The sequence below is a fragment of the Ascaphus truei genome, chromosome 1, assembly GCF_040206685.1.
Source record: "Ascaphus truei isolate aAscTru1 chromosome 1, aAscTru1.hap1, whole genome shotgun sequence".
NCBI lineage: Eukaryota > Metazoa > Chordata > Amphibia > Anura > Ascaphidae > Ascaphus > Ascaphus truei.
In genome coordinates this window covers 25678748-25694387 of record NC_134483.1, presented here as the reverse complement: position 1 = coordinate 25694387, position 15640 = coordinate 25678748, and the positions used below count along the sequence as shown (strand labels likewise).

General features: G+C 44.7%; 1 protein-coding gene across 2 annotated transcripts in view; it reads right to left on the bottom strand.

Moving 5' to 3' along the window:
- The window catches only part of PIK3C3 (phosphatidylinositol 3-kinase catalytic subunit type 3), a 248129-nt gene that overhangs the window by 133941 nt on the left and 98548 nt on the right, over nt 1-15640 (bottom strand). For both annotated transcript variants that reach the window (XM_075585255.1, XM_075585264.1), the window contains 2 exons: nt 13451-13543; nt 5765-5950 (listed from right to left, as the gene is read on the bottom strand). In XM_075585255.1, the coding sequence (XP_075441370.1) occupies nt 5765-5950; nt 13451-13543 (279 nt within the window). The remainder of the gene's footprint in view (nt 1-5764; nt 5951-13450; nt 13544-15640) is intronic.

The following is a 15640-nucleotide window of genomic DNA, read 5'->3' as shown; positions in this document are numbered from 1 at the left end:
CACTGGCAAAACAGACGTACTCTCCACAGCTACCATCCGTTCCACTTCACTTCCAGTATAAATAAATATGATCCTAATTAGGGATGTAAGGCATTCCTTCATGGTGTATAACGGCTATTGAAAAAAATAGGTATTTCAGTTGGCAAATGTTGCTTTCTTCAAACTTTAAGAGGAATATAAAACCAAATGGAAATGAAAGCTGCAGTACTGGCTAAATACTAGCTGTTTCTGTGACAGACATATGTCTTTAGTTCTTCTCTAGCTCTCTGGAATGTCTTGATTACAAGTCTGTGACACACATTTCCCACTCACAATATTATGTGTTGTCTATCCCTGGTTCATCAACACTCAAATTCAATCCACACCAGAGAAGTTTATTTTCTCTGTATTTGACTCCCTCGTCCGACCTTCTCCTCCCACCAGGTCTTTGCTGACCACTTGAATGCAAGCTGGATGCTATCCACAAGGAGATTCCTTCTGTCCATTCCCCCTCCTCTCTGCTTCCACCTAAATCTCCGACGCTTGACTACTTTTCACCTGTTACAAAGTTGGAAGTTTCTATGCTGACCTTCTCTTCTCCCTCTACCATATGCCCTCTCGATCCTATCCTCTCACACCTGATCAGATCTTACTCCTGTTTTAGTCTCCACTCTCACCCAGATCTTCAATTCGTCCTTGTCTTCTGTCCTTCCCTCCTTCTGTAAGCATGCAGTGGTCACACCTATTCTCAAAAACGCCCTAGACCCTACGTGCCTAACTACCGCCCTGTATCCCTTCTGAATACACTGCTAAAACTTCTCTCTCCCGTATGATCAACTTTTTAAAATCCCATGCCTCCTGCATTCTTTACAATTTGTGAGGGGGCTTGTGTGAGAGAAGGTGGGATGGACTCACATGGCAACCTACTGTTCAGGGGAGGGAAGTGAACACTTCCTCTCTCCCCTCCCCAACAACCAAGAGACCAGTAGTGCCTTGGTGCTAAGAATTAGGGGAGGGGGTGCAATTGATGGAACTTGACCCGGGCGAAAAAATACAAAGTACCGCCTCTGAACCCTACCCTCACACCAGCAATCCAGTCCTGTGGGCAAATGAGGGTGTACAAATGACTACTATAGTTAAAAATACAACTTTAATCGATCTAATAGACAGAGTAAAATACAAGGGGACCCAATATACAAACAGTGCAAATAAAATGCATTGCAGACTGGTAACAGAGTCAGTATTGCTAGAACACTGCAAGGCAGTTTAGCAGTCGATCATAAATCTATTCCCGCAAATACATGTTAAGAAGCTATATATTCAAAGGGAGAATACTCAGATCCCTCCCACACCCACCACACAAATAGCTTACAAAAGAAGGCTCAAGTTGAGGCAGAATGACTGACCCAAGGCTCCAGGGAATAGCCCACTAAGTGGCAGATCCACAAAGTTCTGTTAAGTGACGTAATACGATATTAACGTAAATTAATGTCACGTTATACGGTACCTTCATATGCATGTTCAAAGTCCAATAACGTAACATGAAGTCCTGTTTTTGTCCAGGGGAGAGGCTAATGAGACATACAACGGTTCTTGTTTTTGCATATATTTAGCTTTGTGGATGTGGATATGCCTTAACCTCAGGGAAAATTAAGTCTGTTACGGTTTAAGTTTATCTGACGATGTGATCCCTGATTTACTTTTTTAGAATTGGGATCCACCAATGCATAGTAATCATTGAATATCCTGTTTCAATCTAACCTATGCACCCAGTGCTATGCATAAACAGCAAGCAGAATCCAAACAGGAACTGGAGCACAGCCTCACCAATGCAACATGGGACACAGGAATTACTTCCAAGGATTTATTGGGTTAAAAGAACATAGGGACAAAGTCCTGACAAAAACTCTGACATGTTTCATGCTCAAGGCGCTTTATCAAAGAAGTTTGCGTGCTCACGCAAGGTTTTGGATTCTTGGAAGCTGCCAGAGACTTACCTGTCGTCCGTGAGTAGCAAACTACAACAGTCTTGTGCTGAACGAGATCAGCCAGTTGTTAGAGAACAAGGAGGGGGGGGGGGGGCGGCGGAGAGAAAAAGGGGGGGAGGAGGGGAGCGGAGAGAACGAGGGGGAGGCGGCAGAGAGAACAAGGGGGGGGCGGCGGAGAGAACGAGGGGGGGACGGCGGAGAGAACGAGGGGGACGGACGGCGGAGAGAACGGGAGGGGGGACGGCGGAGAGAACGAGGGGGACGGACGGCGGAGAGAACGAGGGGGACGGACGGAGGAGAGAACGAGGGGGACGGACGGTGGAGAGAACGACGGGGGGACGGACGGCGGAGAGAACGAGGGGGGACGGACGGCGGAGAGAACGAGGGGGGGACGGACGGCGGAGAGAACGAGGGGGGGGGGGGGACGGCGGAGAGAACGAGGGGGGGGGACGGCGGAGAGAACGAGGGGGGGACGGACGGCGGAGAGAACGAGGGGGGGACAGACGGCGGAGAGAACGAGGGGGGGACGGACGGCGGAGAGAACGAGGGGGGGACGGACGGCGGAGAGAACGAGGGGGGATGGACGGCGGAGAGAACGAGGGGGGATGGACGGCGGAGAGAACGAGGGGGGGACGGACAGCGGAGAGAACGAGGGGGGCGGACGGCAGAGAGATCGAGGGCGGGGGGCGGACGGCGGAGAGAACGAGGGGGACGGACGGCGGAGAGAACGAGGGGGACGGACGGCGGAGAGAACGAGGGGGACGGACGGCGGAGAGAACGAGGGGGGCGGACGGCGGAGAGAACGAGGGGGACGGACGGCGGAGAGAACGAGGGGGACGGACGGCGGAGAGAACGAGTGGGGGACGGACGGCGGAGAGAACGAGGGGGACGGACGGCGGAGAGAACGAGGGGGGCGGACGGCGGAGAGAACGAGGGGGGGACGGACGGCGAAGAGAAGGAGGGGGGACGGATGGCGGAGAGAAGAGGGGGGGACGGACGGCGAAGAGAAGGAGGGGGGACGGATGGCAGAGAGAAGAGGGGGGGACGGACGGCGGAGAGGAGGGGGGGGCGGACGGCGGAGAGAACGAGGGGGGGGGGGCGGACGGCGGAGAGAACGAGGGGGGGGGGCGGACGGCGGAGAGAACGAGGGGGGGGGCGGACGGCGGAGAGAACGAGGGGGGGGGCGGACGGCGGAGAGAACGAGGGGGGGACGGACGGCGGAGAGAACGAGGGGGGGACGGACGGCGGAGAGAACGAGGGGGGGACGGACGACGGAGAGAACGAGGGGGGGACGGAGAGAACGAGGGGGGGTGGAGAGAGAACGAGGGGGGGTGGAGAGAGAACGAGGGGGGGTGGAGAGAGAACGAGGGGGGGTGGAGAGAGAACGAGGGGGGGTGGAGAGAGAACGAGGGGGGGTGGAGAGAGAACGAGGGGGGTGGAGAGAGAACGAGGGGGGTGGAGAGAGAACGAGGGGGGTGGAGAGAGAACGAGGGGGGGTGGAGAGAGAACGAGGGGGGGTGGAGAGAGAACGAGGGGGGGTGGAGAGAGAACGAGGGGGGGTGGAGAGAGAACGAGGGGGGGTGGAGAGAGAACGAGGGGGGGTGGAGAGAGAACGAGGGGGGGTGGAGAGAGAACGAGGGGGGGTGGAGAGAGAATGAGGGGGGGTGGAGAGAGAACGAGGGGGGGTGGAGAGAGAACGAGGGGGGGTGGAGAGAGAACGAGGGGGGGTGGAGAGAGAACGAGGGGGGGTGGAGAGAGAACGAGGGGGGGTGGAGAGAGAACAAGGGGGGGTGGAGAGAGAACGAGGTGGGTGGAGAGAGAACGAGGTGGGTGAAGAGAGAACGAGGTGGGTGGAGAGGGAGGGAGAATAAGAGGGCGGGGGACAGAGAATGAGAGAGGGGGTGACAAAGAATCAGGATGGGGTGAGAAAGAATGAGGAGGGGCGAGAATGTGAGAGTGGGGGAATAGTGTTTGGACCAGGCAATCCCCCCCCCCCCCAATAAATTAAGTTTATTGGGGGGCTGGGGGGAGGAGCCAAGGCTGAAGGCTCGTCTAGGGCACCTAATACCTTTGCACCCGCCCTGTGTGTAAATACACTTCATGTCATGATTCCACACACTGCTGCCTGCATTATTATGTATGACATCAATGAAATGGGACAAATAGGCTAAATAACTTTATTTTTATGTGACGATTTCCTTAATTTGTGCTAGTCAGAAAAAAGATGCACCAGCATTTGAAGGTGTCTTTCAACGAAGAAAAAACAGGTTCTGATTATTCAATGGGAAATGAGCTAAGTGTGCATTTTATGGCCTTGTAAAAATGGAATTAAACCAACCTCTAACCATTTCATTGAAATGTTCTTATCTACTTATTTTTCATTTCCTCCTAAGTTTAACAAAGAAAATAACCTATCTATTTTATGAACAAGCTATGCTTCTACACACATTTCAGAGCTCAAAGGTTAAAGCAAAACTTGAAAATAAATTGAATCTTACTGGCCACTTGCTAGTTCAAGAAATGAGCAGCCTGACCCAATGCGCACTGAATCGATGGATTTTTCAAACAAGTAATGGAATTTATATCAAATTATCAAAAGAGGTCAATATTTGACAAGTAAAGCATGCCACACCATTTTCTGTGCACAATGCTTTCCTAATAGCTTCTGTCTTAGCTCTCACACTACCTGTATATAAATGCTCTGCAATACACAGATCAGCAAGATCATGCATTACCAGAAAAAGAGAAACATAGAAAACTGTTAGAGTAGCAGGGCTTCTTATTAATATATATATATATGACTACAACAGATTCACTAAACCGCATAGGCAGTATCTCTCATTGTCCCACCATTCAGTTCAAAGGCACGGGAGCTGCGTTTGGGGATATAAACCCAGCTGGTAACTCGCATTAATTAAAAGAAAACACCTTTTGTAATATAGTTTGTATCAGTGGTTTCCAACCTTTTTTTGATTAAGGAACCCTTTGTGAAATTCTGCGGAACCCCAACCCTCTCTAATAGCGCGTCTGAGATCAGATGCATTGTAAGGAACCCCAACCCTCTCTAATAGCGCGTCTGAGATCAAATATATATTATTATAGCATGTTCTTGTATAGCGCTGCTAGTTTTACATAACGCTTTACAGAGGCATTTTGCAGGCACAGGTCCCTGCCCCGTGGAGCTTACAATCTATGTATTTGGTTCCTGAGACACAGGGAGATAAAGTGACTTGCCCAAGGTCACAAGGAGCCGATACTGGGAATTGAACCAGGTTCCCCTGCTCCAAACTCAGTGCTAGTCAGTGTCTTTACTCATTGAGCCAATCCCTCCCCCAAATGCATTGTAAGGAACCCAACCCCCTCTCTAATAGCGCATCTGAAATCAGATGCAGTGTAAATTCTTCTGTATTTAGTACTACAGTATTTTCAAATTACCTGAAAATTGCAGGGAACCATTTAGGGAAGCCCGGGGGAACCCCAGGGGTTCCTAGGAACACCAGTTGAAAAACACAGGTTTATACTTTGCATGTAACTAAATTATGAATCTAAAAAAAAACAAAGAACAACATTGCCGACTGTGACTTCACACTTCTAAACGGACTTAATGGATGTTACAATTCACATTTTGTACACTCCGTACAGTTAAGCTACAGGGAGCAAAATAAAATCTCTTTCCTACAGTTCTTGACCTATTATTTTTTTTGATGGAGGACAGCACAGATCTGCAATGTTTTACTGGTCCTTAAATGTATATATCACAAAACAATGCATAGTTACACTCATTGAACATGTCTTACCTCATCGTCTGCCTGTTCAAGTCTAGCAACAGCATAACGTCGCACTGTTGGATTAGTGAAATGAGAAGACAGAAGCTCCAAAGAATCTTCCACATCCATTGGTTTCCATTTCCCCAAGAGCTCCAGAGCTTGCTTGGCCTCTTGAGCTAAGTCCCAGTTGACACACTTGAGAAACTTTGTCAAAGCCTATAGTATTGTTAAGAAAATGTTTAACAAAATTTCTTATGAAAGACTAATTCAAGTTGTCTGGCTTCAAAAGCTGTGCAAAATAATTGCACTAAACGTATTAAAGTAAAAGTTCCCGTTGTGTTCTATGGGATTCACTGTTCCTTTTTGTACTAGTTTCACTCCAATTTTGGAACGGAGAGATTTTCATATAGAAACCCAGTTATTTTATGAAAATTTTCAAAAAGGCACAGATGTACTAAGCTCTGTTAAATCAGGGCAAATAATCTCAGGTTACCTAAATGAATAACAGAAGGTATTTTCCCTGAGTTTAACTGAAATTCACCAAGCTAATTACAGCATATCGAAAAATAACGTCTGTCATTTAACTCATTAGCGTAAGGTTAGCGTTGGGTTAATTTAGCACAATCTTGCGTTAGATTCAAATAATCGGACGTTAATTCATGTCTTACCTAAAGGTGGCTCACCCAGAAAATAGAAAATTGATACCAAGTTATCGTCATTTTCTTTTCCTGGAGAGTCCATCCATGGCAGTACTCACCAATTGGTTAAGTTCCGCCCTCCAGCTAAGAGAGGACAGAAAACTCTACCTGTGGGAGAACCTAGAAATAGACCCTCCTTTCCTCCCTAGTAGTCTCAGAACAAAAGCTGAAAAATATAAAAAGAAACATTAGTATCGTGTTAGATCTAAACTTATGGAGGGAATTGTTGGGTATCAATTTTCTATTTTTCTGGTTGTTCCAATGGCAGTGGTCACCAATGGGACTACCCACATAAAGAAAGGGGGGAGCCTAGAATAAAACACCACACTCCCATCACTTAAATATGATCTTTTATTTAAGTGGCGACAACTGAATGCAGTACCTTCCTGCCAAAGCATGCATCTGCTGAGGCATGTACGTCTAAAGAACAATACTTAATAAACATATTAATTCAAGTCCATACTGCGCCCGCATAATTCTGCGGGGGGAAGCTTGCGCTTTCGCTGCCCATGACGTGGCCCTTTTCGAATGTGTTTTTACCAGCTCTGGGGCTGGAATCTTTTGAATACTATAGGCTTTCCTGATAGCCGTTACAATCCATTGATTTATAATAGACTGAGGCCGCTTGCCCTTTCCTTGCTCCCTTTGGAATAATGTCCTTGTTCCCTTTGGAATAATGAACAGCCTACCTGACTTCCTAAATCCTTCTGATCTGGAAAGGAGGCGCTTCAAGCACTTCACTACATCTAAAGTGTGTAGAATTCGTTATTTGTCGTTTGACGGCTTTGGACAAAATCTCTTGTCCGAGATGGAATTGTGAAACAACCTTTGTACCGGCCTTAAGACGATCTTGTCTTGGTGGGGAAAAAAATGAAAGATTATTTTATGGACAATCCTTATAATTCACTAATCCTGCGTGTCAACATTACTGCCATCAGCAGGACTGTTTTTAGCATTAGATCCATATCTGAAGCTTGAAAAAGTGGTTTAAAAGAAAAGCCAGTCACGGAAGACCAAGACTCTTTCATGGGATCAAGCACCTGACAGGACACAGAGATCAAATAAACGGGTGTTTATTTCAGCCGGAGCCAACAGACAACACAATATCACCAACAGAGTTTTACTCACACCAAACAGGGAATACAGGTGGAACCCTAGCAGTCCTAGGTGCCCGGTGCAATTGAAATGGCTTGCCCGGCGCAGCTTGCACTCCCGTGGGGCATCGGGAACTCCAGGCAGCGCTGGCTTCAAAATGTAAGTAGGCAAGTGTAAATCTCCCGCTTCAAAAAGGCACACAGCCTCGTCTTGGGTGTCTCTGGCACAACCTCAGAGAACAAAAAAGAAGATGATCCTGGCACTCGGGCTTTGCATAAAGGAGATTTATTCACAGCCAAAAATCCAACGTTTCAACTGCACATGCAGTCATTTTCAAGATGAGGGCTATCAGCTGACTTTGAAAAAGACTGAATGTGCAGTTGAAACGTTGGATTTTTGGCTGTGAATAAATCTCCTTTTTGCAAAGCCTGAGTGCCAGAACCTTCTTCTTTATCGTGCTATTACATGGGACCTGCAGGACATTCCCTGATCCAGTGAGCACCAGCAAATGACTTCATTTGTACAAGTAAGATGTGTGCCAGATATATCTCCAGTGATTGACTACAACCTCAGAGAACACCATTTAGTCTATCTCCATGCCAGTCCGGGAATCATCTCTGGAACGGAGACCGGCTGCCCCTTTCCTAGGTTCCCGTCTCCATAGGAAATCATGGAGAAATGGTGGCGACCAATCACAGAGTGGATGCTGTGTGTGGGACCAATCACAGAGCAAGGGCTCATCTGTTGGCCAATCCGGGCTGGGGGTGTGACGGGGAGGCCGAGGTATGGAGAAAAGCGCCTACCTGCCTAGGTTCTCAATGCTAACCTGCCATCCCTCGATGACATGGGGGCCCCTGGCTGGGGCAGGCAATTTCTCCCATATAGGAGGCCGGCCCATCCCCACTCTCCTTTGTGCTCAACTCCCTCATGAAACTAGCTAAACTCAGATCCCTGGGTGTGTAGGCTGGGTAAATGTATTACCAGCCTAGCATGCCCACGGAATAAAGAAATACATGTTACATCAAGCACACTACAGTTTTACAAGTAATAAAGTTTTACCCATACATTATATACACAATATATACACGTATATATTTTATTTATTTATAAAAATGTTTTACCAGGAAGTAATACATTGAGAGATACCTATTGTGTTTCAAGTATGTCCTGGGCACAGAGTTATAAAAATACATGGTTACATTAAAAGAACAGGGTTAAACAGTCAATTCACAGGCATTTCATGGACAGAGAGTTGGAAAATTGGGTACAGGGGATAAAGGTCATGTGATTTTCCGATTGAAATAGAGCAGCTTTAACATCACCAACCAGCAGCAAACAGCTCACACCCTTTGGGGCAACACAGATGTACTCTGGTGTGGTTGATTTCCAATGCAGCTGTGGAAAAAAAAGTTATTTGTGTCCTCTTGGCTCATTAACATTCCAGTGGGTGGGGTTGACGTTCCACAAAGTACAAGCAAATATGAACCCTTAGCACGCTGGTCCTGTGCAGAGGGGAGCAGCTCTTGGGGAGCCCCATCAGGCGGTCCGCCTTTGGGGCAACGCAGACGTACACTGGGGTGGTTGATTTTCAGTGTGTGTGTGTGTGTACATATATAATTTTAATCCTAATAGAGGTATATTAGTATTTTATCTGGTAGTGTTAGGACTTGCGAACAGGGTTTGTCTTATCTTGACACGTCATCCCCTATATAAGGATTGCTAGGATGCATGGGTAATCACTCTTTGAAAAAGTCCATCATTGGACGAAACGCGTCAGAGTGAACTGCTGCTGATGTTCACTGTTTGTAATCAATAAAGTTTTTTTATTTTTCCAATGCGTTGGCTGTTTGGAGTTGCTGTGACTGCTGTTTACCATTTTTTCTTCATTTGCCTTGTCGTGGCTCGCAAGCTTACAATGCTTTGGCCAAAGGGTTAAACTAAATGACCCTTTTTCAAGAGAATATATAAGTATTTTACTGTGTGTTTTTGTCATGTTGGATGTAGCATTGGGCTTCTGTGTCGTCTGTTGTATACATATGCCACGCTCAATAGCACTCCTTTTTGAAATGTATATACATATATATCTTGTGGGGGCTCAGGGGTTCCCAAAAAGAGCTTGCTGGGGTTTTGTGTGATTATATATATATATATATATATATATATATTATATATATATATATATATATATATATATTTATATTCAAAAATAAATAGACGATACAGTTCTGTGGCTAACGATATGCTTTTATTTGTGCGAGCTTTCGATAACTTGTTAACTTCTTCCGTCGGTGTTACAATGAATAAAGCAAGCAAAAGGTTTACTTAAAAACAGTGTCTCTTGGAATGTTATCAGCGCTCGTCCCTCCCCCATGTGTAGATGTGATTTATGGCTAGAGGTGTTAAATGGTTCCTGAATGTTAGTGATGTAAGTGTGTGTGTGTGTGTGTGTGTGTGTATCTATATGAATATAAATGAATGAAGAGCCCACAATGTAAACAGTGCTTTACAAAAGGTGTGTGTGGAGTGGGAGTGTATATTAATGGTGTGGGTAGGTGTGGAAATGTGAGAGATTGTTGCATTACTATGTGGTCCCTATTGGTGTATAGGGATGGAATAACATGGTGTATTTGTATGTGAAAGAGACAGCTGTGTGTGCATACATATAGCACAGTATGTATAGACATGGCCTTTAGCACTCATGGGAAGAGAGTTCACTTGTGTCAGTAATAACTCATAAAATTTCGGTCTCTGTTTAGGCCACCGCTAAGTGTCCAGAACACTTGCATAAATTTGTATTCATGCAAATGCAGATGGCAGAGGGGGCTGGGTAGTGGGGGAGTGAGTGTTGTGGCAGTCAGGGAGCAAACAGTACATGACGGGGTTATCAACACCTTTGTGAAAGTTCTATGTGAAGTAGAGAGACCGAAGGGAAGAGCTCTGAGTTGCTAGTGATATACAGGTATGTGGAAGTAGGCATCCTTTAGGTCTACTGATACGAGTCAGCCCCACTAGTTCACTGTGGTCTTGAAGGACTCCATTTTTAGTTTCCTTACATTGAGCAGTTTGTTTACCCCTCTTAGGTCCAGGATAGACAAAAATGTTCCCCGTGAAAAAGGTGAACAGAACATTGGTGAGTACATCTCTCGATATCTTTCCTGTGGCGGAACTAGTTGAATTGCACGATCGTTCAAAAGTTAACACCAAAACACCAAAGAGTTTATACTGCTCACTAAATCTATTGTGATATCCAATTATGAATGTCGCCCACAGATACCTAGATTGGCATTGGGTGCATAAGATGAGCGGAGTGAAAATTTATTTCCAAAATTAGAGACAATGGTGTGTCACCACCCCTTCTCTAGCTAGAAACCCATTAATAGATGCACTCCGGGGCTATTAAAACATAACATTTAATGAACTTATGTTAAAAGAAAGAACAAGCAGAGTGTATACTCCAAGAACTGATGCTCCAAATAGTGCAAATAATATCCACAATGTCCACAGTAATAAATAAACAAATAAATAAAAAGCGCTACTGATCAGTGTCCTGATTATAAGAAGCATAAACCAGGGAGTGGAACTGTGTACCCGAGACTGACCATCAGGACGGGGCTAAGATGTGGTAAGGAGAAAAAGTAAATAGCAAAGCCGTGTTCCCTGCACGGAACTATAATGCGGCTTACCGCAGCTGATCTCCGCCACTACCCTCACTAATCCCGGCGTCTCATACAGCCATAAACCCCACAAGGAGAAGCAGGTACTCACAGTCTTGACTCGTCGAGTTCAGTCCTGAAAGTAATGTAGATGGGATCGCTGATTCGGTGCGCTGAGAAGCGTGCTCCAGCCAAGTAGTCAGGTAAGTGAAGGAAAATGGGTTCCGACAGTTCACAGTTTGCCGTAGGGGTATAATCAAAGGTATCCAAACGCAATCAGGAAAAAAGGTTGTTTATTCAGTAGGGGAAACTCATTGGAAACTAAGAGATAACCATCTATATATAGTAAATTAAATTGATAAGTATTGAAATAAATTCAATAAAATATTTTATAAAGAACGAGTTATATTAAAAATATGTCAAAAAAAGTATTTTTTTTGGACATATTTTTAATATAATATTTTATTGAATTTATTTCAATACTTATCAATTTGATTTACTATATATAGATAGGTATCTCTTAGTTTGGAGTCTCACTCCGCTTCCAAGGAGTTTCCCCTATTATATCTACTACCATTGTATAACATTTGCTATTTCTTATTATCCCCTTATTGTTCATTTCTGTTTTGTAATGTCGATTATTTTGTCTGTTTTGACACGTGTAATATATCACTACGGACGCTCCAGCGTCGTTGTGGGCGATCCTCCGCGCACACAGTTACGGCTTGCGTCTTGTGGGCAGTGCATTGGCTGATAGTATTGGCCAATGATATCTGTCCGTGTAGACTTTCGCGCCGTCACCGCGCATGACGTTCTGTTTGGGGAGGGGGGACGTCCTTAACAGCAGGAGCGTCCACACACGCGAATTTACTCTTTGACAAAGGGCTTTTTTGCCTGAAACGCGTCAGAGTTTACCTCCGTGTCCCCCCACGATCGTATTATGGAATAATGTTTATTTTTAACTCATCTTGCTGGTGTTTGGCCCCACTGTTCTCCGCTTCCTTCCCTCGGATTACCTTAACCTCTGCCTTAGCTAGGTAGGACAGAGAAAAGACTACCTGTGGGAGGACCTATAAATAGCCCATCCTTTCCTCCCCAGGTAGAGTTTTCTGTCCTATCTCAGCTGGAGGGTGGAACTTAACCCATTGGTGACCACCAGGAAATATGGTTTTGCTGGAGAGGGAGTCTTCTTTTACTAGAGTGTTAAGTACTATATATATCCCCTCAAAAACACCTTAAAACAACATGTGGGGAGACCTGTGCACAAGACATGGTTACACCCGAGATACCTGGAAAATGTGCTAATAGAATATGCAAATGATTCATATTAGCAGATTTCCTAGATACAGTACTGTATCTCAGGGGTGTTTAGGCGTTATGTTTAGGTTATGATTAACCCAACGTTAATTTAGGTTAAATAGCCTAATGGAGCTTAGTACATCTGGGCCAAAGCCTGTTGCTTCTCTTTTTTACATTATTTATCCAACGTTTTCTCAAATTTAGCCTGATTATGTTGTAGCACAATTCTACAAAAAATGACCCAGCAGGTTTGTTCATTGAAATGTTTAGAAATAAAGACGTTGACATTTGTAAAAAGAAAAACTTCCGGTCAGTAATTAATCAAATACCTCAGTTACCAACTCTGTACATTACTTTACAGTGACAGACTTTTCCTTTCCAAGGGAAATGTATTTTTACGAAATAGTGTGCAAACCAACGTTTTTGAGCACCACTTTTTTTTCCCTCTCTAGTACATTCAAATCATACCACATTGTCAGAGTTACAAATATCAGCCCAATGCCCATTTGGGAGATCGCTAGTAGGCAATCACGAGCATTGCATGGCAATGGTATGTGCACACACATTCATTAGTCCCTGACTAAAGCTGGTCTGTCTAAGGCAGGAGTCGGCAACTTCAGACCTCAAGGGCCAAAAACAGGTCAGGTTGTTTTTAGGATATCCCAGTTTCAGCGCAGATGGCTCAATCAGAGGCACAGTCAAAGACTTAGCCTCTGATGGAGCAATCTGTGCTGAAGCAGGGACTGATAGAGCCACATGTGCTTTAGTAGGGATATCCTGAAAACCTAACCCATTGGTGGCCCTTGAGGACTGGAGTTGGCCACCCCTGGTCTAAAGGGATGTTCGGCAATTTAACAAAAACAACTGTTTTATGTGCAAGTCTTCATTGGATATTATACCAATGCTTCATTCTCTTCTCAGATATTTAAAAGCAAACACGAGGCTGGCAGCCCACGGCACATACTAATTACCTTTTCCTGATTAGTAAGGTAGTGTCTGAACTTCCACACCAAGTCTTGTTCCTCAGATGTTAGTTGCTTTGTTGGTGGGTAACTAACAATTATCTGTGTATAAGAAAGGGAAGAAAATCGGCTATATTAGGACACATGAAATGAAAGTAATTGACCCCAAAAATATTTTGAAGTGCAACCTTTGGTTTTAACATATCAAATAAAAATATCCCTTGTGAGCACATTCACGTGTGTCAGACAGGTCTGTAGCCCTGCTTTTCCCCATTATCTCATGACACTGTGTCACAGTGCTTATTTGCATGTCATTTCCCAGAATCCCTGGCTGCAGTGGGAGCACTGTATGCTAAGAGATAGACAAAAGCAGGATTACAGACCCTTGTGAGACATGTGAATGTGCTCACAAGTGATATTATCATTTGCTGTATGCTATACGGTGGAGGGTTTTTGTCCTTTTTTTAACCACCATAACTTGTTTAAGCTTCAAATTGCAGAACCAATATAACCCGCCTCCCAATGATGAGACTCAAAAGACTGACAAAAAAGAGGTGGTCCCTGCCCAGCATGGCTTATAACACGTACTGAAGGGGTGCCATCAGGGAATATATACATGGAAATACAATACAAGAGAATCCCTTTCAGATGCACTCTACCGCCACTTAGTAAAATAATAAATCTTTAATGTTATTGATAGGAAAACATAATTACAGTATATTAAAACCTAATGTGCGCTGGAACAGAAACAGCTCTATAAGAGAACACACAAGGGGTTAAATCCCCTGGGTAACGATGGTGTATATACAATACCAAACACCTCTGTATACAGTAGTTCTATTAATCTCCTGCTTCAGTCACAATTATACTGGACCAATATTCCAGTATTGTTTAGAGGTTGTTCTCACAAGGGATTGACGCCTTGAGAGGTGATGACGTCACAGTAGGGGCGCGATTGCAACACAGGTCAGACAATCAGCTCATTGAAACAACTTTACTATTTTCTGATTCTGTAGTCTAGTGAGCTAAACTAAGATGTGGGCCCACGGAGGCAGCCACTAGTGAAACCTCCGTTCAGACTACTGAAGATAGAGAAACAGAGTTATATCATTATTTCCATTGTCTTTTCTTTAGTGTTTTCACATATGTTGCCATTAAGTGTGCAACTCTGTTACTTGAATATAAGACACTTTTATTGCACAATCACAAGCTGCCTGCATACAGAATGTTGCAATTCAGCAACATAGTGGGAAAATACCCACTACCTCTTAACAATGGAGGGGATCTTGTGCAAGGTTTTTTTTTCACATAATATGTCAATATACACAGGTGTTTATTCTGTGAATTTTTATCACGATTTGTATTGATGACGTATAGTGAAGGACTCCAATTAACAACCTCTAAAAAAAGGTTGTATACTGGAATATTGGTCCGTATGAACGAGTGTATGGGGTTAAAACTCTCTCGCCTGAGCAGACCAGGAAAAACCACACTCTGGCTTGTAGGTTTGCAAGCTGATTGGAAAGGTTTAAAAGGCAGGCAGCAAACTCCCCACACACTCATTTTGCTCTCAACCTGTGAGGGAACAGGCTGCAGACAGCCTGTCAGGGGGAGAGCCTGAACTGCCTTTTGGATACCAGTGATTAGGTACTGTCCGGCTGTTTTGCAGACGTATGCTATTTAAGTTAAAGACTGTTTTGTTTTGTTACCGAATTGCTGCAACCCCTGATACTGGGAATAAAGAACTTTCGTTACAAGGAAGTGGTGTGCGAGCTCCTTCCTGACCACATCTACAAGGCCAGCCCGTTACCGTCCGGTATCACTTTGACGGAATCAGGAGATTAATACAACTATACAGAGGTTCCTATGGTGTTTGGTATTGTATATACACCATCGTTACCCAGGGGATTTAACCCCTTGTGTGAATCAATATCATTAAAGATGTATTATTTTATTCAGTGGAGGTAGAGTGCATCTGAAAGGGATTCTCTTGTATTGTATATTCAAAAGGTTGAAACAGCTGTCTGTGAGTAGGTTTATAGGCTATGCACTTTCACCCAGGCTGTGCTGAAAAACAGTGTCAGGTGGTAGGCATGAGGTTAAAATGGATTAGAAGCAAAAGGTGACACTGTGTGCGTATTTGCATGTCATTGCCCAGAATCCCATGCTGCAATGAAAGTATGAAAGTATGCTGAGATA